The sequence below is a fragment of the Macaca thibetana genome, chromosome 9, assembly GCF_024542745.1.
Source record: "Macaca thibetana thibetana isolate TM-01 chromosome 9, ASM2454274v1, whole genome shotgun sequence".
NCBI classification, from domain to species: Eukaryota; Metazoa; Chordata; class Mammalia; order Primates; family Cercopithecidae; genus Macaca; species Macaca thibetana.
The window spans coordinates 89,954,631-89,980,035 of record NC_065586.1 but is presented as its reverse complement, the minus strand read 5'-3'; the positions used below and the strand labels follow the sequence as shown (position 1 = coordinate 89,980,035).

The 25,405-nt window shown below is 42.0% G+C and overlaps 1 protein-coding gene across 5 annotated transcripts in view; it reads right to left on the bottom strand.

The window, feature by feature from the left end:
* The window catches only part of PLCE1 (phospholipase C epsilon 1), a 344,763-nt gene that overhangs the window by 193,466 nt on the left and 125,892 nt on the right, over positions 1 to 25,405 (bottom strand). For all 5 annotated transcript variants that reach the window (XM_050802709.1, XM_050802707.1, XM_050802708.1 and 2 more), the window contains one exon: positions 3,819 to 4,107. In XM_050802709.1, the coding sequence (XP_050658666.1) occupies positions 3,819 to 4,107 (289 nt within the window). The remainder of the gene's footprint in view (positions 1 to 3,818; positions 4,108 to 25,405) is intronic.

The following is a 25,405-nucleotide window of genomic DNA, read 5'->3' as shown; positions in this document are numbered from 1 at the left end:
CAAAAAAAGAGAATTTTAGACCAATATCCCTGATGAACATCGATGCAAAAATCCTCAATAAAATACTGGCAAAATGACTCCAGCAGCACATCAAAAAGCTTATCCACCATGATCAAGTGGGCTTCATCCCTGGGATGCAAGGCTGGTTCAACATATGCAAATCAATAAATGTAATCCAGCATATAAACAGAACCAAAGACAAAAACCACATGATTATCTCCATAGATGCAGAAAAGGCCTTCGACAAAACTCAACAGCCCTTCATGCTAAAAACGCTCAATAAATTCGGTATTGATGGAATGTATCTCAAAATAATAAGAGCTATTTATGACAAACCCACAGCCAATATCATACTGAATGGGCAAAAACTGGAAGCATTCCCTTTGAAAACTGGCACGAGACAGGGATGCCCTCTCTCACCACTCCTATTCAACATAGTGTTGGAAGTTCTGGCCAGGGCAATCAGGCAAGAGAAAGAAATCAAGGGTATTCAGTTAGGAAAAGAAGTCAAATTGTCCCTGTTTGCAGATGACATGATTGTATATTTAGAAAACCCCATTGTCTCAGCCCAAAATCTCCTTAAGCCGATGAGAAACTTCAGCAAAGTCTCAGGACACAAAATCAATGTGCAAAAATCACAAGCATTCTTATACACCAGTAACAGACACAAACAGAGAGCCAAATCTTGAATGAACTCCCATTCACAATAGCTTCAAAGAGAATAAAATACTTAGGAATCCAACTTACAAGAGATGTAAAGGACCTCTTCAAGGAGAACTACAAACCTCTGCTCAGTGAAATAAAAGAGGACACAAACAAATGGAAGAACATACCATGCTCATGGATACGAAGAATCAATATTGTGAAAATGGCCATACTGCCCAAGATAATTTATAGATTCAATGCCATCCCCATTAAGCTACCAATGACTTTCTTCACAGAATTGGAAAAAACTGCTTTAAAGTTCATATGGAACCAAAAAAGACCCCGCATTGCCAAGACAATCCTAAGCCAAAAGAACAAAGCTGGAGGCATCATGCTACCTGACTTCAAACTATATTACAAGGCTACAGTAACCAAAACAGCATGGTACTGGTACCACAACAGAGATATAGACCAATGGAATAGAACAGAGCCCTCAGAAATAATACCACACATCTATAGCCATCTGATCTTTGACAAATCTGACAAAAACAAGAAATGGGGAAAGGATTCCCTATTTAATAAATGGTGCTGGGAAAATTGGCTAGTCATAAGTAGAAAGCTGAAACTGGATCCTTTCCTAACTCCTTATACGAAAATTAATTCAAGATGGATTAAAGACTTAAATGTTAGACCTAAAACCATAAAAACCCTAGAAGAAAACCTAGGTAATACCATTCAGGACATAGGTATGGGCAAGGACTTCATGTCTAAAACACCAAAAGCAACGGCAACAAAAGCCAAAATTGACAAATGGGATCTCATTAAACTAAAGAGCTTCTGCACAGCAAAAGAAACTACCATCAGAGTGAACAGGCAACCTACAGAATGGGAGAAAATTTTTGCAAACTACTCATCTGACAAAGGGCTAATATCCAGAACCTATAAAAAACTAACCAAATTTACAGGAAAAAAACAAACAACTCCATCAAAAAGTAGGCAAAGGATATCAACAGACACTTCTCAAAAGAAGACATTTATACAGCCAACAGACACATGAAAAAATGCTCATCATCACTGGCCATCAGAGAAATGCAAATCAATACCACAATGAGATACCATCCCACACCAGTTAGAATGGCAATCATTAAAAAGTCAGGAAACAACAGGTACTGGAGAGGATGTGGAGAAATAGGAACACTTTTCCACTATTGGTGGGACTGTAAACTAGTTCAACCATTGTGGAAGACAGTGTGGTGATTCCTCAAGGATCTAGAACTAGAAATACCTTTTGACCCAGCCATCCCATTACTGGGGATATACCCAAAGGATTATAAGTCATGCTGCTATAAAGACACAAGCACACGTATGTTTATTGCGACACTATTCACAATAGCAAAGACTTGGAATCAACCCAAATGTCCATCAGTGACAGACTGGATTAAGAAAATGTGGCACATATACACCATGGAATACTATGCAGCCATAAAAAAGGATGAGTTCGTGTCCTTTGTAGGTCATGGATGCAGCTGGAAACCATCATTCTCAGCAAACTATCGCAAGAACAGAAAACCAAGTACCGCATGTTCTCACTCATAGGTGGGTATTGAACAATGAGATCACTTGGACACAGGAAGGAGAACATCACACAGCAGGTCCTATTGTGGGGAGGAGGGGGGAGGGATAGCATTAGGAGATATACCTAATGTAAATGACGAGTTAATGGGTGTAGCACACCAACATGGCACATGTATACATATGTAAGAAACCTGCACGTTGTGCACATGTACCCTAGAACTTAAAGTATAATAATAATAATTTAAAAAAAGACTTTGAAAACCAAATGGGAGGGGTTGAGGGGTTTAATCAACACATGTTAATTAACTCATGGGATAAGGCCCTGGCATATAATCACAAGCATTAAAACAATGCCAATTCCACATGCCAATCTCAGCCCAACTTCCTGAGAGGAGTATGATGAAGAATGCAGGCTTGGCACTCTCTAGGAGCCACATCAGAGGGGAGAAACCTTGAATCCTGTGTGTAGGGAAAACAGCTTACCACCTAGAGACTATAAACTCCATGAGGGCAGGAATTATGTTTTGTTCCCTTTCCAGCATCTAACATCTAATAGGGGCTCAAAAAATGTGTTGAATGGCTGAAAAACATGAAGCCATTAGTTTCTTGGATTAGTGTTCCCACATCTTCTGTTATTCTTCATTCATTTATAACCAATCCCCTGAAGTTTGGGCGACTACAGAAAACAAACCAACTTGGCACCCAACATAGTACACAAGGAGGTTATGATATTCCTCTTAGGCCTGTCTAGGGGTGCGTATGGGGGTAGGAATGGAGAAGGCTGAGGATCAAGGAGGCAGGTCACTGGCCTGCTGGCTTTGGGTCTCAGGACTTGTCATGGAGGGACAATAGCTGCTGTCAGATTGAGTTCTAGCAACCCCCAGGCAATGGAATGCTGCTTTGCATGGTCCCTGTCTGGTTGGCAGCTTCCTGCCAGGGAAGGCTGCCAAGCAGCTTATGACAGCTGTGCCGTGTACAAGTTTCTGAGGTTCTTTGATGCACTGCCATTTCTGACCTGCCTGTCTGCTGCTCGTGGGAAGTATCTGGGAAGTTCAAATGCCAAGGGATCCCACTTTCCATTGGTTTTCATTTTTCAGTGGGATGCCTGCCTATCTTGTCCTTTAAGATGGGAGTAGCTGGAAGATGGCCTTTGGCTCTTCTGGTCAATGGAGACCTATCAATTCTGTGTATGAAGGAGATCTATATCTCACTCTGCTCCCAACCACAGTGGGTTTTCAATATTACTGCTTGACCATATTTATTTCCTAGCATCTTATCATAGTAATTGACATTTGACATAAACTACCACTAGGAGAAACTACCTGCCTGAATCATTAAAAAAAAAATTAAAGATAGCATTTTAACCATTTACTTCATTTGAAAAAAAGTTTCAAAATCTTAATGATTACTATTTGGAATGTTGATAACTTAGGTGATTTTAAGAAGGGAGCACCTTTTTATATTCTCTTAAAGAAGTGACTTTTACTTAAAGTCACTGAAAAGTGAACTCAATTTTCCATCAGGAATGCATAAATCTTAACTTAGATCCTTCTCTCTAGTCAAAGATAAAAAGTTAAAAGTGAAATTTCAGGCATTACCTTTCAGCATCATTCGTCCAGTGGATCCTCCAAAAGTACTGAGAAGGCCACTTCTTGCTCCCAAAGATGTGGTTGCTTCTAGGAGAGAACCGGTGATGTACTGCGATATTGAAGTCCTTTGGAGGGTGGCGCGATACTCATATACAGTGTCTCGGACACATTGCTTTAAGCATGGACCAACACTTATTCTTCCATGGGCTGTCTCGGAGGCTGGGAGCTTGGTGAAGAAATGGAGTAGAGATCCAACTGTATTTTCTGTTTCTTCTCCTCTTCTCACTGCATTGTAGATCTGTGAATAGCACAAAGTACAGGAAGTATTAATCTAGTTTCTTAGGAAAGCAAATTAACTTGTTGACAAAATGCCAAGATGACTTATTAAGAAAGAAGGCTCAGATGCTCCAAGTGCAAACACTCTGAGCACTGGGCTCATGCATTAACCTGAACATTCTACAGACACCATCTATTTGGAAAAGCTCTGTGTAGTTATAAAATAGGTCATTCAAACAACTCTGCTATCAAACAGAGAACTTACAAGTCATACCAACCAAAAATATATTCAGCTCAAATTTCTCCTCCTCAGCAGAGCAAAGCTCTTCTGCAGAGAGATGAGGGCAAACCTTTCCTTCTTGTTTTCCTGGACACTCCTGAATGACTGTCCCGGGTCTGTCTCCCTCCACGGAGTGTTTCAGCCTGACTTTTATGGGAAATCTTTTCTCCATGCTTAAACTGAAGTGAGGATGAGAGGGTTATGGGGAAAGAGAACTTCCCTATTTCCCCCTTGGGCATAATCCTTCAAACTGTCAGCTGAGATCGAAGTATTTGAATCATTTTTTCTCTTCCTCCTCCCCCACCTCCCATATCCAGTGTTGACAGATCCTGCTCACTCTTTTTGCCCCATCTATGTCACTGTCACTATCCTGGTTTCTTCTCCCTTTATCACCTGAATTCACCAAGCATTTTCTCAACAAGATTGCACTGTTAGGACAGGTTCCTAACCATGCCTCCAATCTATTTCAATGCAGTCATGCAATGTGCATGTGTATAGACCCTGCTCTGTGCAAGGTACTGTGTCAGAAGATGTGGGGAAAGTGCAAGGGGCAGCACACACCTCCTGTGCTGCTGCAGGATTTCACAATCTTCGATGAGGCCTGAAAATTATAAGGTTTGACGTTATTGAAGGGAGGACTTGGAATTTGTCAAGCATTCTGAGAAGCCAGAGACTTCTGGATAGTGTATAAACAAACAGGGGAGACACATAACATGCAGTGAGGTAATCCAGTTCTCTGATGGGGGAATAAGGTTGTATACATTGTGCTGTCTCTATCGTGTCACCTTGAGCACCTTGCCTTGGCTGACTTGTCATTCATTCATCAAACCAACAAATAGTTACTGCTTATATACCAGAAACTGTGACAGGGCTGGATAAATAAAATAGTTTCTCTCCTCAGAGTCCACAGTCTAGTAAAGGAGACACAAAGAAAAGCCACGAGCTTAGAGTAGGGTGGAAATGAAGGTCACCTCCTTCGGTGACATTGACGAATGGCCGGGGAGTAGAAGACTCTCACTGCCCTGCGGGCCATGCATGTGCCCCCATAATGTTGCAACCTCCAGATCTCACTCAAGAGGGCCTCTCTTGAGCTGTGCTAGGTCCTTGTGATACCCCAGAATGCACTGAGTTCTATGATATTCAAACTGTGTAGACCCTAACTAGATTTTGTCTGTCTTCCTCTGTCTAGTGGTATATATTTGCCACTTGAAGGCACAGTGTGATTCTTACCTTTAATTCTATGTCATTAAATTTCTAGTGGCCAGCATGGCCATGGAGATGGTGTGCTGGGACAGAAAGAGCCCAGGTTTGGGGTCAGGTACATGAGGTTGTACACCTGACTCTACCTTCACCAGATAGCGAGCTGGTCGTAAGTGTGAACAAGCTGAGTTGAATGTTTCAAGACATCTCCCTCCTCTGTAAAATGGGGATAATAACACTCTTCTTAGGGAGCCTGTGAGATTCACCAAGATAAAGATGTAATATACTCAGCCTAGTGTCTAGAAATGATGGTTTTTACTGTTGAGCAAGTCTATAAAAGAGAATACCCTCTTTTACCCTCAGTGAATAATAGGTGGTTGTATAACTATAGACCACAATCTATGAAATGCAATGTGATTGGAGTTATGCCCTTGCTCTTCTGTGTTTCTGGGCAATATTATGCTAATCTTATTTGGGTGTACTGTGAGGACAAGTGCGGGTAGAGAGCTGCAGATCTCAAGACGCAGTTTTATTCTCTTGGCTCCAAATCATACAGGCTGTCTCCAACACAGTAAGTCCCATGCAAGTCCTTCAGAAGTAACTGCTCCAGTTGTGTAAGGAAAAGAACTGACTGGCAGCTTGATGGCTAAGGAAGGCTTAATAGGGAAAGCAGGGTTTCACTTGTGCCTTGGAAAGCAGGCATGTCTCTAACCGGAGCAGCTGGGGAGACAACTCACCATGCAAGCAATAAGGACAGCCAGTGGAGTAGAGTGTTTAGAGCAGGGAGTGAGCGTAGGAAACAACTGGGGAATGAGAAAGGCCAGGGAACAACTGGGGAATGAGAAAGGTCAGTTGGCCTGATAAACGAGACCTGGATTGTTAAAGCAAAGAGCTTTCACCCATCAGAGGAGGGCACCCCTTGATGTTTTTTTTGTTTGTTTTTTTTTTGTTTTTTTTTTTTTTTTTTTTTTTTTTGCTGGTTTGTTTTCAGCAAAGGAATGATGCTAAAACGGTTTTGTCTTAAAAAGATTACTAAGCTGGCAATTCCTAGTTCCTGATAGGAACTAGGTTGGCCTACTTTCTTTACTTGCCAAGCTGCTTTGCTGGCTCATTGTGCATTCGCTCACTACCATGTGCATTCCAGTCTCCACATCAGGCCTCCATAGATTCCCAATGACTCATTCAGTCTCTTATCCAGCTTTTCCAAGGTGCTTTCCTCAAAGCATTCTATATACAAGGGATTGTATGACCTAAGGACTCCTTAATCATGAAAGTTTAAAAAATCTCAGTAAATCTCTTCTCCTTTTGGAGATTTACATTGCATAATAGAATATTAAAGACAATTAGAAGGGTCAGAGTAAAGAAATTATTTTCATTTGCTTAACTGAGTATTTCCCATGTTATTTGATAATTTTTTAAAAGAACACAGCCTGTAGATGTAGTGCTGTGCCAAATAATTAATTTGCTGTAATCTAATAGCCTTTTCTTATTCCCATTTCTTTGACCTCTGCAGAATCTCTGAAATAGGCAATCATCCATCCTTCTCAAAGTCTTTCATCTCTTGTCATCTCACTGTTCCATCTCTGCCTTATTCTGTGTCTCCCCTTCCACCTCGGGCCTTCAGGACAGTTATAATGCAATAGAAAGGTGCCAACAAGTGCCTAATGTAGGGAAGTCACAAATCAATTGACCATGGGCCAGATTCAGGCAACAGACCTGTTTCATCTGACATACACTGTTTACATTCAGAAAAGTTTTACATATACATCTGAAGTTCCAGCATCTCCTGAATAATGAAACAATCTGGTAACACTGAGCATTCCTACATGGTATCAAATGGCTAGATGGGGCATGAGTTCTTTACTGGATGCCAGTGTCCACCATTCTTTAGTGATCACACCTGGCCAATATCTGGTCACCATTAGTATATGTGTGTATATGTGTTTGTTACCCTGTCTTAATAAAATACAGATATGGATGTAGATATTTACAACAAACATGTACTGAGCTCCTCCAGTGTGTCCTCTGTGTGCTCTTGCCTGTGCTAGTTGCTGAGGATAGAGAGAAAGCCATAGTCTCTGATATCAAAAGGTATTGTAAATCACCTCCGAGAAACTATTAATAAACATATATAAATGCTATGTATATATTAAGTAATATTTCAACATTGTTTTCAGCCACATGTTTCCAAGCCCCCAAACTTGTCTGAAGAAATAAAAGATTGGCCGGGCGCAGTGGCTCAAGCCTGTAATCCCAGCACTTTGGGAGGCCGAGACGGGCGGATCACGAGGTCAGGAGATCGAGACCATCCTGGCTAACACGGTGAAACCCCGTCTCTACTAAAAAAAAATACAAAAAACTAGCCGGGCGAGGTGGTGGGCACCTGTAGTCCCAGCTACTTGGGAGGCTGAGGCAAGAGAATGGCGTAAACCCGGGAGGCGGAGCTTGCAGTGAGCTGAGATCCAGCCACTGCACTCCAGCCTGGGCGACAGAGCGAGACTCCGTCTCAAAAAAAAAAAAAAGAAATAAAAGATGAAGTGCTCTACGAATGAAGCTCTGAACTGCCGTTACCATTGCCAATACCCTCACCACAAAGAACCAGGAAGAGGTCAAAAGTTACTACCAAGATCTGGAATAACGCATCCCAGTCACACCAATCCTGGATGAGAAAAACTCAAGGTGCTTTGTTGGAAAAATGCTGAAGTGTCGACAAAGTGGTGGTAGATATGGCAATGTTCAGGGAACCTGTCAAAATCAAGTTATTGACCAGGCACAGTGGCTCACACCTGTAATCTTAGCACATTGGGAGGACGAGTTGGGTGGATCACAAGGTCAGAAGATCAAGACCAGCCTGACCAACATGATGAAACCCCGTCTCTACTAAAAATACAAAAATTAGCTGGGTGTGGTGGCATGTGCCTGTAATCCCAGTTACTCGGGAGGCTGAGGCATGAGAATCGCTTGAACCCAGGAGGCGAAGGTTGCAGTGAGCCGAGATTGCACCACTGCACTCCAGCCTGGCGACAGAGTGAGACTCGATCTCAAAAAAAAAAAAAAAAAAAATCAAGGTATCATCTCTTCCTAGATCACTCACTTATAAAAAAGAAGAAATCATGGAAAAGCCCACACATAGCGTATGAAGAAGAGACAGTAGAGAACAGTCATTACAAGTATGGCTCTGGAGCATTGGTTTGAATTCCAGCGCCCATGCTTCCCAGCTGTGTGACCTTGGGTAAGTTGCTTTGCCATTCTGTGCCTCAGTTTCCTTTTCTCCAATATAGGATATAATAGTATCTGCTTCATAAGGTTGTGGCTAGAATTACAAGCTTTGATAAATGTAGTATGATTAGAACAGCATCTGACACTTAGTAAATGCTCAACAAATACTGGTTTATATGATGACAGTGAGGATGAGGAGGATTGTGGCAGGCTACAAAAATGGCCACGAATTATTTCCTTCACTGACACTGGGCTGGAACTGTGATTTCCTTAACTAATGGAAATTTAGCAAATATGATGCAAGCAGTCTTGAAAAATACCTGTACATTGGAGCTTGCTCTCTCTTGTTGCTTTTGGGCACTCTGCAACAACTGCCATGTGAAGAAGCCTGAACTAGATTGCGGGAGGATGAAAGACCATGGCCCAGTCACCCCTGTCACCTTGGCTGATAACTTGCCAACAGCCAGACACATAGTGAAACCATCCTAGATCTTAGATCATCCACTTACCAGTCCAACTGCTGCCACAGATGCATGAGAAAGCCCAGCAGAGATCAGTTGATCCAGACTAGAACTACCCAACCAATTTACAGAATCGTGGACTAAATAAATGATTGTTGTGAAAAGTCAGTAGGTTTTGGGAGTGCTTTGCCACACAGCAGAAGTTAACTGACACAATGATGATGTGTTTGGAACCATAATAAGAATTTTAATTACATAACAATTGAATCCACACACTAATCTATAAAGTTGATTCATTTTGTAGATGGGAAAGTAAGCCTAGAGAAGCAGAGAAATACAGTCAGCCTTACACACCTAGTAAGAGGCTATGCCAGGATAGAAACCCAGATTTCTCTAACTCTGTGGTCCAGCTTTATCCATTGCACTATCCATTGTCACACTCAAAGCCCAACAGTGGGATAAAGATCACACTGTTAGGGGTGATCTTGGCAAGAGGTTTAGGTGATGTTTACAATGCTGTTGTTATTGTTTTTATTCACGATATTTCCTTTCGTGGTCACTCTCAATTACTTTTGAAAATAGTCAAGTTAAGTCTAATGAATAACCAAATATGCTTCCTTTATGTGGAGATTTATAGTTTTAAATTATACAGTCACAAATGAGAGAAACTCAAGGTTAATATGGTGATGGAAAGTGCTGAAAACTAGACAGACTAGTGCCCTACACAGGCCAATATCTTTTTTGAAACAAAATCCAACACATCACAACATGGCATCCACACTTGCTAGACAGCTATGTGAGCATTCATTTATTCAACAAGTGATTTATATTTACTGAGCACATACATTGTGCTAAGTCCAACTGCTGGGGTTCTACCAGTGAGCAAGATGAGCTTCATTTTCATGGGAAAGGCAGACAATAAACAAGTAGACCAAATAAATTAGTAAAAAATTGTAGGCTATTATATACTGTCAAGATATATTTCTACAGGACTTGCTGAAGTCATTGGGAGGAAAGGAAAGGAGTCAAAATTTTTATATTTGGTCATTGCCAAGTTTTTAGAGATTTAGGCTTTATATAGAGAGCTATATAGATCATTGTTGCAAACTGTTAATGGATCCTTTCCATGGGATTATGCTCCTCCCATTATGGTAGGTGCTGTGGCCTGGAGTGGTTTGGGCAAAATGATTTGACATGATAAAGTGACTTAGAGAAAAGCAAGCAATGCTTAGATAACACTTGCATAAACACTTAAAAAGGCATTTGCAGTTCCTCGTGACTCATGAAAGAGGGATGCCATGTAGAAGCCAGTACTGGGATGTGGAGTTCAGTTCCAAAACAAAAGAAAACAAGCATACTGAGGCTGAAGAGAGTTGGGGTAATTCAGATGGAGACAAAGGCAAAGACTTGCATGCACTAAAAGGCGTGAAGCAACCAGACACACCACATCCACAGCACTCACCCAGAAGGAAAGCTCCTTGGAATAGCCAGAGCTTTTTCTTGACTTGACTTCTACTAAAGTCAAAAAGGGTATTGTCAAGGGGAGTCATTTTGTACTTGCTCTGTTTCAGAAGCTATCTTTTTGAGATCACTTATGAAAAATCATGAGGTTCTAAGATCTGATGGCATATCTTCTGAAATCTTTCAACAGGAAGAAAGTGTGTTACTTAGAGGTCCATTGACTCAATAATAATAATAATAATAATAATAATAATAACATCATTTGTTGAATGCTTAAAATGAACTAGGCCCTGAGTAGTGGGACATGATTTCAATTAAACCACAGAAGAGCTCTATGAAGAGGTTCTACTGTTATCAGCATTTAAAAATAAGGCACTAATGTGCACACAGCTAGGACTTAACATCAAGACTCTCCATCTCTAAGCCAGTGCTGTTAACTACCAAACCAAACAGAGAATCCTAATACAGATGTCAAAGGAAGCACTTTCAAGAGAGGGGTAATTGTAGTCACAATCCCTCCATCACTTTTTGTTTGTTTGTTGTCTGTTCCTTCCACTAGAATTTCAGCTTCATGAGATTTTCTTTTTTCACTGCTGTATCTGCAGGGTCTAGAACAGTGTTTGGCATTATAAGTTCTCAACGAACAGTTCTTGAGTGAATAAATGAATTTCTCAATTCTATGTCTTCACCAAAAACTTGGCTAGAATTCTCTGTTTTTTTGGCCCTGAATATATTGGATTCATCTGAACGACAGGCGAATTGCATTGTCACCTGTACTTGCTGAAAACTAGATAACATAAATCATACAAAATGGCATAAAATCTTTACAAAGTATTCAGAATAGCTGTAGCCAAATGAGGATTTAATTTCGACTAACCAAACTTGGCCATTTCTGAGAAATTCACCAATAGTTTAACAATATTCCATTATCATTTGCTGATTGGCTTAGAGTCAAAGGACTTAATCTGATCTATTCTCCCTACTAATTTTTCATGAAATTGATCATTTGAAAGGATCATGGGGTTCAAAAGAAACCAAGATATGGATTCATGTATTGACTCTGCTCAATCAATTTAAATAAACATTGAGTGCAGTTACATCGACTATGGTAGATGCTGGAGAACAATGATTTTAGAAAGAAAAAAGACAGACTGCCCTGGAGAGACCCACAGTCTGTACTGTGTAATTGTATAATACTGGGCAAATAACTGAAACCCTCTTCCTCATAACCCACCCTTTGCCCCAGTTTTCTTATCTTTATCATGAAGAGGCTGGCCAGTTATTATCTCCAAAGTCCCTTTCAGTGTTACTGTTCTATAATCCATACTTCCTTGCTCTTTCTTTCCTTCTTTCTCTCTCTCTCTCTTTCCTTCTTTCTTTCTTTTTCTGAGACAAGGTCTCACTCTGTTGCCCAGGCTGGAGTGCAGTGGCAGAATCACAGCTCACTGCAGCCTTGACCTCTTGGGCTCAAGTGATCTTCCCACCTCAGCCTCCTGAGTAGCTGGGACTACAGGCACCACCACTATGCCAGGCTAATTTTATATTATTTGTAGAGATGGGGTCTTACTATGTTGCCCATGCTGGTCTCAAACTCCTGAGCTCAAGCAGCCTCCCACCTCCAGCCTCCCAAAGTGCTGGAATTTTACCCTCCATCATACCCAGTCCCTTCTTGAGTGGCAGATGGAGGGTATAATTAAACTTAATTTTGATGATTATTTTGATGATCATTATTCTCTAATACATTAGCTTCTCCTGTTCCCTCTCTCTTATTACTATTCTCCTTCAGTATCAGCGGCCATTTCTCAATAGTGACTATATATGTGCTTCTAATAGGACCCTTATCCTCCTCATAATGTGGTTCTTAAAGTGCCCTGAGCTAGAAAAACAATGACATTTATTTTAACGGTGTCACCTGTGAGTTAATAGGCGGTAACAATGCCTCTCACGGCACAAAGTGTAAGAGCTCTGCACTATGCTTTGGAAACCCCTTTACTAGTCTCATGAGCCTCTTTTCTAACTTTGGAATCTACAAGCAGTGTTCTAAAAGGTTGAATATAGTAGAAGTTTCATGTCTGATGGGGGTCTGTAGATAAACAAAATGCAATGATATAAGAACTGTCGAATTTCCTGAAGAGTCAACAAAAACAGTGAGGCTGTCGGAGAGGGTAGTTAGAGCGGCTTGGAGACTTAAATGGCAGGGATGGGGAGGAGAATTTTGGTAGCAGGCTGTCGTTTCCTCTGCTCATGATTCCACATTCCATTCAAATGCCTGTGCAGAGAATTCCATTCTACTGAGAGTATTCACACCATGCATGAGCGAGACACTGACACAGAACCCCAGAAAGTCAAAAATAAAAGCTTTGCGAAAACCAGGCCAATTAACCAGAACTATGCCAGAGGTTTCTATGGGAAGTAAGCTGAACCTTTGCCACTTCAGGGGAACATCTCAGGAGTTAGAGGAAGCCCCAGGACATTTGAAAATTTGTGAATTTCACAGCTGCAAATGCCTTTCCATACAACTTCTTCCAATCCATATCCCTTTTATTAAAATTTTCCCTCCTCCATGTGGCATTCCCTGGGTTCCAGCAAGAAATAATCATTTTCTTTTTGGTGATCCAATGACACCTTAAGCAAAGCTCTAGTGGTACTTCCTGTGAAGTACAGAAATCACTGTTTACTCTCCTATTATGTCCCCACCAGGACAGGGACCGAGCTTTAATAAACATTTTGTCCCCAGCACAGGGTGCTGCTTAGCACGCCGCAAGCAATGAAGAAAGGGCACAGTGGAGAAATAATAGAAGACTTAGAGCTATGTTCCTCAAAGTGTGGTCCCCAGACCAGCATCATCCTCCTCACCCAGGAATTTGTCAGAACTGCAAATTCTTGGGCTCCATCACAGGCCTACCGAACCAAAAACTCTGGGCTGGGACCCAGCAATCTGCGTTTTAGCAAGCCCTTCAGGTGATTTTGATTCCTGCTAGAGTTTGAAAACCTGTATCCTAGACTTTAAGGAGAAAATGTTACCTTTCATCTCCGACTGTACCATCCATCTGACAAGCACTTACGTCCCTATCATCTCCCTTCTAGAATGGAAGCTACTGAGGGCACAGCCTAGGGCCTATTCATCTCTATACACCTCAAGGACCCTAGTTCAGAATCCAGTACGGGGCAAAAGTCAACAAATGCTAGCTGGATGAAGGAGCATCTCTGCAGAAATTGCCCATGGCTGTAAATGGAACAGGCCTTTCTGTAAGTGATGCTTCCAGCTTAATGTTTCCAAAGATGAATCACATTGGAGATACTAATTCTAATGGTAATTACCATATGGATGAATCATATCATAATGAGAAATCCTGGCTGCCAAGGGAGCCTCTCGAAAAGAAAAAATCAAATCAGGACAAATGGATTATGTTGTTAGGATTGTGATGTCAGGCCATGAATTAGGCCTACAGAAGGGACTTAATGGCCTGAACTACCAGGCTCCTTGCAGCTCTAAGGAGCAATGGGTCAGTTAATGAATCACATGGGGACAAATTCCCTGAAAGACAAAACCAAATTTTCACAAATCCCATAGACTGTGATCCCTGGCTCAGAGGATCAAGGGTAATGTTCTCACTAAGCTGTGCATGTGTGAAGCTGAAAGGGATGGAAAGTTCCTGACGTCTTGTGGCTCCAGGCTTCTGCATGTCCCCAACAGGTGGAGGGGACCAATGCCAACCTATAGGACCAGGCTTTTTGCTTCCTGTGCCCCAAGCCTTCACTGGCTGAACTCCTGCTCATCTTTTCCTGCTTTCCAGCCTTCCTCTCTCTGCCCAGCTGGAAATGTCCGGTGTGGCCTCTATCTTCACGGCTCCCCAGGCCCCTTTCTGCCTTGGTCATTGCTTCTGGACCAGCACTGCATCTCCATTCTCTTAACTTCCTGTCTGCCTAGAGATGGCCTGAGGCTGAGGCTGACCTCCCAGAACATATTGCTCTGACAACCAGAAATGGGATAGCAGAGATGGGACAGCAGAGATGCCATCTCTAATGAGATGCCTTAGGGTAGAGTGGAAAGAGTATGGTCTTTGTGTCACACTGATCATGTTGTACTTAGTGCCACCATCCAGTAGCATGGGGGAAGTAACTAGTGTTTCTTTAATGGAGATATAACAGCGTTGTTATAAACAAGAATTCAAAGGGATAAGAAATCTGTGAGTTCTGTTTCTAGTTTCACCAGCCCTGAATACCCAAATGGTCATAATAGCATTAATACCTGAATCTTTAGATCTCCAAGGCCGTGCCTGCTGGCCTGAGGACCTCAGGTAACTTCCTACCCCCAAAAGCCACCACCATCCACCTTCACCCCTCCTAACTATTTGCTAGCATTCTGAAGGTGATGGAGCCCCTCCTATGCTCAGGGATAAGTTCGCTTCTGTTCTTCCACTCAGCTCTCCTTGTTGAAGTACCTGGACTGGGCTCTGTGGCTGGCCAGGCTCTGCCCTCCTGGGCTGAGACTGGAGGTGGAGAGAACAACCCTCTCCTAGTCTCCTGAATGTGAACTTATGTGTAGACATCTAAGTGTTTTCTGGTGCACAGCTCCATAAACAGCCCAACTCTGGATTCCATTCTGGGGTAGTGAGCCCACTATGCTATAATAAATGCGAAGCCTCAGCACAGTGCTTGGCATGTATGTGGCATTTAACAAAAGTGAGGTTGTCAATCCTCTTGGTCAATATCAGAGTTACAGTGCAGATCCTCTCTCTCATCCCAGGTTTATTCCTTTCACTCACTTCTCTGCTCTCTTCTGTCTCTCTAGGTTGCTCCAGGAGCTTTCTTCAATTTCCTCTTGGTCCCTATGGTTTCTTCATTATTAAAATTTCTGAGCCCTCACCACTTGCATATTCCCCATGTTGCTTTCTTTTGAATCTCGTCCTGTTGTTTCTTGCTCTGTCCTGATCTTCCTACCTTCCTCACCATCCCTCTGTCTCTTCCCTTTATTCCCAATGTCCATCTTTCTCCTGCATCCTTCATTTCTTTCCACTGCCTTTTGATCTTGATCCTTTGAGCATCACTTCCATGGGCAAAGGGAGGGGATGAGAATGAGGACAGAGTGTGAATTAGTAGGGTCTGCAAGCAGAGATCCTCCTCTAATTATTAGCAGACAGTTATTTATCCTTATTGAATGCATTGTATTTCTTCTACTGGAAAACTTCAGTGATTTAATTTTTAAAGGTTTCTCTTCCAAGGGGACCCAAGTGAATGACCACCAGAGAGGAGTTAGGGACATTCCTCCCCAAATCCCCCAAGGATCACGAACTCAGTAGTTGAGCCAATGTGGACTTACTCTCAGAGACAGGACCCAACATAAGTTGGCTTCTGGTCCTGATTAATTGAGCAGCTGCAGAGCCTCATGCCTACCAATAAGAATGAAAGCTGTTTAAGAAAAGCAGTACAGACCTTCAAGTTTCATCCAAGGGTAGAGCCATACTCAACAACCTGTTAGTGAACACACCTGAGGCAGAGCAAGTGAAATAGGTAGTGGTGGGTGAATACAGATCACCAGATTCCCAGGAGCTAGAGTTGTCATCAAGTTTAGGCAGGTCAGGAGGACATGAAGCCTGAAAGAAGAATTGTTGAGTCTCCCAGACAGGATGGAGGAGTTGAGTAACAGTAGATAATAGTAGGAAAGCCCAGCCTAGTGGGGAAAATCCTGGGCCCTACACCCAGGGAAAGGCCAGCCCTGGGAGGCCCTAAGCAACAGCTAGGCCCCACACTGGGGTGCCTATCCAGAGGAATCCTCTGAGAAGCTTGGACTGGCATTCAATGCAGACACAAAGTAGCTGCACTTTAATTTCTGAAAGATAAGCCATCTATGCCTAAGAATATATTCCTTGTTTGGACTTTGTTCATTCATTCATTCAGTCAACAAATATTTACTGAATGTCTATTTTGTGCAAAATAGGTTGCCAGTAGCCAGAGATAAAATAATGAATAAAACAGCTTGTTGTCTTTAAGAAAGTTACTGAGCATCAGGGAAGGTAAGCAAGATAATGGGCAATGTTATTACAGCATAAAATTCTACAGTGGTGTGGGCATACAGTGTTTCAGATACACAGAGGAGGGTCTTAGGAGACCATGGAAAGTTCTTCTAGGAGGTAACATCTAAGACACAACCTAAAGACAGTAAGAGTCAGCTAGAGCAAGGTTGAGGAAGGGTAAGAGAGGGGGAAATGTTCTAAGCAAAGGGAACAGTGTGTGCAAAACAGTTTCCATATAGGTGAAGCTAAGAGATTGAGCAGTGAGTTTGGGGAGATAAACAGGAACCTTTTGAGTCCTTATAAGTAGATGCAATTCTAGGCCAGAACCATTTCTGTTCACAAACATTTCCTAAGCAAACTACCTATGCAAGCTGTATGGACATGCACACAAGCTGGAGGGTTGTATCTCCTATGCCTGAGGACGTCCATTGCCTTCCAGAGGTATTGTGCTAAGTATTGAAGCTGTAACCTCAAACAAGACACAGCCTCTTCTCTTAAGGCACCAATGGAACCAAGATGATGACTTCTAAGATTTCTTATAGCTTGGTAGTTTCCTTTTATTAACAAAAACCAATGAGAAAGGACAAAGTACACATTACCTACCAGCCTGGAATAGGAGAGAGAACATCTACTTCATTTGTACTCACAAGGTAAGTAACAACTTTCAGAAGCATCCCACAGGGTGGGTGAGGACTTAGGACTTATGCTGTCTAGTTGGAGGTATAGATCTGAAAAGAGATGGAACATCTTATAGGAAATGTCACCTTTCTCTCCACTTTTGTAAGATAGCACTGGAAAGGTAAGCCTTCAAAGAGGTTACAAAAAAATGGACAGGTCATGGCATTAAAATTGCACTCAAGTTCATAGGATGACTCAGGGACTTTCAATCTATCCCCAGATGGACTATCTCTGTCCTGTTATAGAGACTCTCAGCTATGTGTGTGTAGCAGAGCATATGTATTAGTGCGTTTTCAGGGTGCTAATAAAGACATACCCAACACTGGGCAATTTGCGAAAGAAAGAGGTTTATTGGACTTACAGTTCCACATGACTGGGGAGGCCTCACAATCATGGCAGAAGGCAAGGAGGAGCAAGTCACATCATATATGGATGGCAGCAGGCAAAGAGAGAGCTTGTGCAGAGAAACTCCCATTTTTAAAACCATCAAATCTTATGAGACCCATTCACTCTCATGAGAACAGCAGAAGAAAGACCTGCCCCCATGATTCAGTCATCTCTCACTGGGTCCCTCCCACAACACATGGGAATTATGGGAGCTACAGGATAAGATTTGGGTGGGGACACAGAGCCAAACTGTATCAGCCTGCGTTCAGGGCTAGGATTATCCTGAGACGTTGAGCATCTAACACAATATATTTGACTTTCAGGGGGCTCAGGAGTATGGGAAACTTATCACCTTCCAGCTTACCTGGGCCTACCCTATAGTCAGATAAGAAAGATATGGTCACCCTGAGCTGCATGTCAAAGAACTCCATGGAAATCATTAAAAAAGAAAAAAGAAAAAAATGCTAAATTAATCAAAATTTTAAAACTTAAAAAAAACTTAGGTTAAAAACTTGAGTTTAAAAAAACTGTAACTTCTTTTAAAGTTAACAAAACTTTTAAAAAAAATCTTCCAATTTACATTCTAAAAATATGGTTTTAGCACTTACATTTTGTAATTTGAAAAGCTTGTTCTCATGTCTCTACTGAGCTTAAGGTTTTTCTTGGCTATCAAAACAAAGAGGTCTTTTGTTGAAACAATCAGGCGACAGTGTTTTGGTGAAAAGATTATATATAGAATAATGGTATGAAGCTCTATTGTACAAAAAGTAGACTTAAGAGCTTTCCCTGTCTCCAGATACCCTGGACTTCTTGCAGTAATTTGAAATAATGTTGTCCTTCACTATGTGGGAGCCCTAAACAATTGGGTGCATTCATTATTTTCTAAGACCTCATAAAGGACACAATGCAGATGTGACTACACATAATTAAAGGCAGTGTCAACAGCAATGTATATACTAACTACAGCTATAACCAACCCACTGGGATCAACTGCTTATGGGTGTTCCAAGGATTTTCTCTCTTTTGTACCCACCATGATCTAGTGATTCATTGTATATTGTATTGTATACAGGTGGAACTCCTGAAATATTCCTTGAACTGATTTTAGCTGGTCTTTGGCATCTGCATATACTGGACATTGCCAGTAATGTCAAAGACAGGGGACAAATGAAATCAGTGCAACAAGTGTTTGGCAAGAATCTGTGGGCTGGGTAGGCTACAGGGAAGGGAAAGGTCATTGAGTCTCACTCCCAGCAGAGCTGGTAGGAGCCAAAGAAGACAGTGAATGTGATGCTGAGCTGGAAGAAAAGGGCTTTTGCGCGGGCCACATCTCTGTTTAAATCACTTCTGTAGCTACTTTGAATAAGGTACCTTTTCAGCAGCAAATGAGGATTCAGTTGGAGGGTTCTGTCACTCATGGCCCAAAAGTCTTGTCACCTTTTATTCACTGGGAAGCTCGTTCCTCATACTCTTCTCAAGATCTTCTGGTCTCATCACAAGAGTCCCAACCTTGCTTAGCCATTCACTTCATGAGAGTGAAAGAGAGAGGAAGAGAGCTCTATTTGTTGTGCTCATGACTGGAGGAGAAAGTCCACATCCAGGGATGAACATATCAGACGACTCAACCTTGCTTATCTATTATTCAGTGGAGATCATGATACACTATAAGACAGGAGGCAGAGGTCCTGGGAGTGGACAGGGAACAGCTGAAAAACAGGCTGTGGGAAGTCAGAGATGTAGGAATAATAGCAGAAGCTCTTTGTCTTTTCTTTTATTGCCCTCTCTCCAAATTGCTCCTTTTCAATTCTTTAACATGAGGCCAGGGAGAAGCAAATGCACTTCTTTTGGAAGGTGAAGGGCATGGCCATTACTGGCTGGGTAAATTTGGGGTTTCATCAGTTCACCCAACAGGTTTCATCATCAGCTCTTTTATGTTTTACCCTGCAAATTTTCTTAATTTTTTTTTTTTTTTTTTTGAGACAGAGTCTCACTCTGTCGCCCAGGCTGGAGTGCAGTGGTGCGATCTTGGCTCACGGCAACCTCTGCCTCCCAGGTTTAAGCAATTCTCCTGCCTCAGCCTCCTGAGTAGCTGGGACTACAGGGACCTGCCACCACTCCCAGCTAATTTTTGTATTTTTAGTAGATATGGGGTTTCACCATGTTGGCCAGGCTGGTCTTGAACTCCTAACCTCAGGTGATCCACGTGCCTCAGCCTCCCAAAGTGCTGGGATTACAGGCGTGAGCCACCACACCCTGCCATTCCTAAATTCTTAAGGCAGACTTGGCAACCTTTTCCTACCAATGCCATGGATCCTTTCCCCATTTCCAAAATCAGTCAGAGGCCATGCACAGAATGTTAAACATCATTATTATATTCAGACACAAGACACAGAAAACAAGAAAAGCCAAGTTCTATAGATAGAGCAAATAAAAGGATAAATGAGATCTAAATTGTGAGTAGTTAAGGAACTCAGGGGTATCTGTGGCAGGAGAGGAAGGCGATGAGGACAGAATCACAGAAAGACAGAAAGATAGAATTTTGACACAAAGGATGGAGAGAAGAAGGAGCAGGAGGAAGGATCAAGGGCAGCAGGTCAGAGATGAGCAAGTCCCAAAGATGAGTATGTCCCGGAGATGCCCGCTGTTCTCCCCAGTGTCTGTCATCAGACCAGTTATCACCCTGCATCATGGCCCTATAAAGTGCTTGCTGATTAATCTGTGACTCATTCCTGTTTCATTGAGTGTCTCTCACATGACCAAGGATGGCTGGAAGGCAGGCAGGTAAGAGGGAAAGTTAACACGAGGCAGGAAATAATAAGTGAGAAGAGAGAGATTCAGGCAGCTGGGACTCCAGGAGTCAAGAGGAAGCCAGAGGCACTGGGAACAGGCTGACTTCTTTGGGACATGAATGGCTACTGGCACCTAGAATCGTGCAAGAACAACAACAAAAAAAAATAGGGCATAAGAGGATTAACCTATTGTGAGGTCTAGGGCACAACACAATAAGAAAAGAACAGCTATACTGTGAACTCTTGATTATTTGGGAGTAATGTGGAGATTATAATAGTAGGAAACGCTACCTACATGGGAGGTGCTATGAGGCTTGGTATAAAAATCCAAGCATAAAAGGAAGTTAGAACAGGGACAGATCTTGGAAAAATCTTCATGAATGAACTGAGCCCTGAGAGGACAAAGCAAACGTGGAAAGGTCAAGGAGAATGTATTCGTGGGGACGAAAAGTTGCTGGCTCTGAAGTGCAGCATTTGGCTTAGAGATCAGACTGTTAGCCTGAAAGCCTGGGTGGACACAGTCTCCAATGTCCCTCCCTCCTCCTCTGCCCCTGCACAGTTATTGTCTGTGCTCATCTGTCTCACTGAGAAGGAAAAGAAAAGCTGGGGAGCCCAATTTGCTTCACTTTGGGGGAAGTGAGGAGGTTAGGGGACAATAGACTTTTCCTTCCCCTCTAGAGGTTTACCTTCTAGTCTAGGTTTGATGCCAAATGTTCTGAGCATTTTGGGCTAGTCGCCTTGGGCTGCGACTTTGCAACCATTCAAAGAATGTAAGGTTCTAAGGCAGGTCCTATGGAGGCTTTTCAATTTCCCTAAGTCCCTGTGACTTCTCTTTTACTAACTTCTTCCCAGAGCCCAGGTCATAGTGAGACCCAGGGAACAGACCCAGAGAGACACTCATTCAGACATGCATATATCTGTGCATTTAGAAAACTGAACTTGGACTTCTTAAGCCTTGCTTTGATTCAATTATCTTCAACGATGCCCATCTGCTGCATTTTGTTTCCTTAGCATGGTCAAGGGAGTTCCTCAGTAACCCCTCACTGTCCACCCTTCTACCCCCTCCTCCATTATTACCCTAGTTGAACACATTGTGACAACTATCCATCCCCTCAACAAGCCCAAGCTTCCCTGCCCACTGCCACTCCCATTCCCACACTGTCGCATTGCTGTTAGAATACTTCCACTCTTTAAGGCAGTCTTAATGTCACTGCTTAACTACTATATGACCTTAGGGCAGTTACTTCTCTGTGCTTCCATTTCAAAATAGTAAAACGGGGATAGCTGTGTGATAACTGAATGAATGAATACATGCAAAGCACTTAGCATAGTGCCTGGCACACAGTAAGTTCTATGAAAGTTCTTGTCTTTCTCTCACCGACGGCTCCCAGCCCATCCACCCTCTGAACACTCAGGTGCTATTTGGAATACAGGTGATAATTAAACATCTCCAACCAGGATTTACTTTATTTTGCCCTCAGTTATTGTCCCCATTTTATTGTCTATTAGTTTTGAAAGGAATGGGTGTACAGTACTGAGTTTCCTCTCTGCTGTTCCTAATTTACTTATTCAGTGTGAAGTCCTCGTGCCGAAAGGAACCCTTGGCTTTTTTTCCTTTTAAACAGCAGCTTTATTGAGATATAATTCACATTCCATACAATTCACTCATTTAAAGTATACAAGTCAATAGTTTTTAATATAGTTACACCACAATCAATTTTAGGCCCTTTTTTCACCTCCAAGGTAAGTCTCATACCCGTTTAAAGTCACTCCCTATTTTCCCATCCTCACTAGCCCTAGGCAACCACCATGAATGTACCTTCTATCGCTATAGATTTGCCTGTTTGGGACATTTCATATAAACTTCTGGCTTTTTTAAGAGGCAAAATTCTTCTTTAACTCAGCATTCATCTGTTTCATCAAAATCCCCAGCCCTAGGACCAGGCACATAGTAGCTAGCCAAGAAATGTTCTGTTGAATGAAAACCAAAGCACGGGGTTGATCAAGTTAAATATATTTTTTTCACGTTTCATCTTTAGGACCTTATTGGTCCAAAGCAAGATAGAGAAGTAGGTGAGGAACAAAGGCATTGTGTTTTTCTAAGGTATACAAAAGCTCCATTGAGACTCCTTAAAATGAAATGCTAGTGCAGTGGTTCTCAAACTGGCTGCACCTTAGAGTCACCTGGGGAACAAAAAAATACTGAGGCCTGAGCCCTGCCCCACTGCATACCATATCCAATGTACTGATTTATCTGTTTGGAGCCATGGATTATATCTTTTAAAGTTTCCCCTGTGATTCTATGAGCAGCCAGGGTTCGTTGGGAACTCTTGTTCCAATGGAAACAATCGTTCAAAGCAAGAATAATTTGTTGAATTCCAGCCATGCCCAGAATGATACACAGCCAAAGTTTTCAACTCTGTCTTCAGGGAAATGAACCTCAGAATTTTTAAGAAAGCAATAAAAAAACAGAATATTCATTTCACAAAAATTTTCTTTATAGCCAACATTACTATTACACTGAGCCATATAAAATTGCTGATACTTGACTGTTTTTGACCTAGAAAAATGAAAATTTCATATCATTCAACCTAACTGAATGCATTTATTTCATGAAATGAGATACATTTAATATTCAATCTGAATCACTATCTTATTAATCACCCATTCACCTTCCTTGTGCTTCATGCATTTTAAAAAAAGAACATTTTAAATTTTATTAAATATATATCTCTAATAGAGGATGGAAAATAAATTAGCCATCAAAGGGGGACAAAAATCATGGAAATTCACAACAGATAAAACAAACACAAACTTTATAGATGACCTCTACATTTTGCCACACATTATTTCTGGAAAGCACGTCATAAAGTAGATTGTCATAAAGCAAGATATATTTTCCCATAGGAAAAATTTCATGATTAGGGATTCTGTTCCTGTCTAGGCCTCACATAAATCAAAGATACGATCAACAACAGGTCATGAAAGCAAAACTGCAACAGCCATAAACCTTTATAAACCTTCCGCAGCACTGCAAACATTTAAAATAATAAACTTATTATTCAAGCACTATAAAATGCCAAAATTATACCCAATCCATTGATCATTATACTGGCATTTAGAAAGGCAACTGAGTACTATCCATCAAAATTCAAAAAGTGTACATTCTTTGATCTACTTCTAGAGATCTTTCCTATAGGAAAACTGGTTTGGTTTCTTTCCTCTCTTCCAGAACCAAGTATAAATGTCTCAGTCTAGACCCACGGCCCTTCACAGTATCACAACTGAGTGGGCAGTGCTTTGCAGGGGCTCTCTAGCCACCCACTCTTCCAATTCCTTATCCAAGACCCCATTCCTTCCACCAGCAAGCTGAGGGCTGCCCTAGGCTCTGAGGACAATCCTGTTCCCTGTCAGGAGGAATTTAAGGAGCTTTAGTTCTCTGGTGCAGGCTCCACAATGTCTAGTCAACTGCATTTCTGCTTTCATTCCCATCTCAGGCTGGGAATTTGGCTTCCACCTCCTTTTGTGACCAAAACTGCTGGTGTCTCAGTGCTAATGAGCCTTGTTTCTTGCCAGGCCCTTTCTTCACTCTACCTCTGCCTGCAAGGGGCTGAATTCCTCCCACTGAATCCCACCCTGCAGCTGGAAGGAACCCTGCTTCCTATTGCCGCAATTTTCTCATGCCAGACACCTTTCTGGAAAACAAATGTCTCATGAATGAGTGGATGAATTTCTAGATTTCTACATACTCCATTACTGTGTACAACTGAATACCCACTACCACCTCTTGCTGGGTCTCCCAGAGAGTGGGTATTTGGGATGTATCAGTGCATGATTCTACAGCACTTCTCAACCAGACATTATTTTATCACGACCACCCACACCGGGGACATTCGGCAATGTGTGGAGATATTTTTGGCTGTCACAACTGAGGGCATGCATGCTACAGGCATCTTGTGCGTTGAGGCCAATGACGCTGCTAAACATTGTCCAGTGCACAGGGCTGCTCCCACAACTAGCTGAGGTTGAGAAACACTGTTCCAGAGAAATCAAAAGCACTTTCTGCAGCACTACAAACCAAATCAAGCTGAAAATTACCAACAGAGAAGGATGATGCTTCTGTTTTCAGTAAAACACCCTTTTCCCATTCCAATTTGCAAAATTCATGCTCATTACAGAAGAACTGGAAAATAAAGAAAAGCAAAAGATCACCTGTGATATCACTACCACTGTGTAGTTTTCCATAGTTGTGATGTCATATAACACACAATTTATAATCTTTTTCTACATAATGTATTAACCAAGCTTTTCTCTGTATTACTGCAAAGTTATTTAGACCTCACTTTTAATTCTATGTGAGATTCCTCCTCATGATTTAACAACAGTGTAAGTAACCATTCTCTTATTACTGTTAATTTGTTTCCAGGTTTTCACTATTGTAAAGCTGTTATGATACACATATTTGTGCATAAAACTTTTTCTGCGCATGAGGTTATTTCCTTGACAACCCTTAGAAAAGGTCTATCCTTGGCCGGACGCGGTGGCTCATGCCTGTAATCCCAGCACTTTGGGAGGCTGAGGCAGGTGGATCACGAGGTCAGGAGATCGAGACCATCCTGGCCAACTTGGTGAAACCCCGTCTCTACTGAAAATACAAGAAATTCGGCCGCGTGCCTGTAGTCCCAGCTACTCAGAAGGCTGAGGCAGGAGAACGCCGTGAACTCAGGAAGCGGAGCTTGCAGTGAGCCGAGATTGCACCACTGCACTCCAGCCTGGGCAACAGAGTGAGACTCCATCTCAAAAAAAAAAAAAAGAGAAAAAGGAAAAG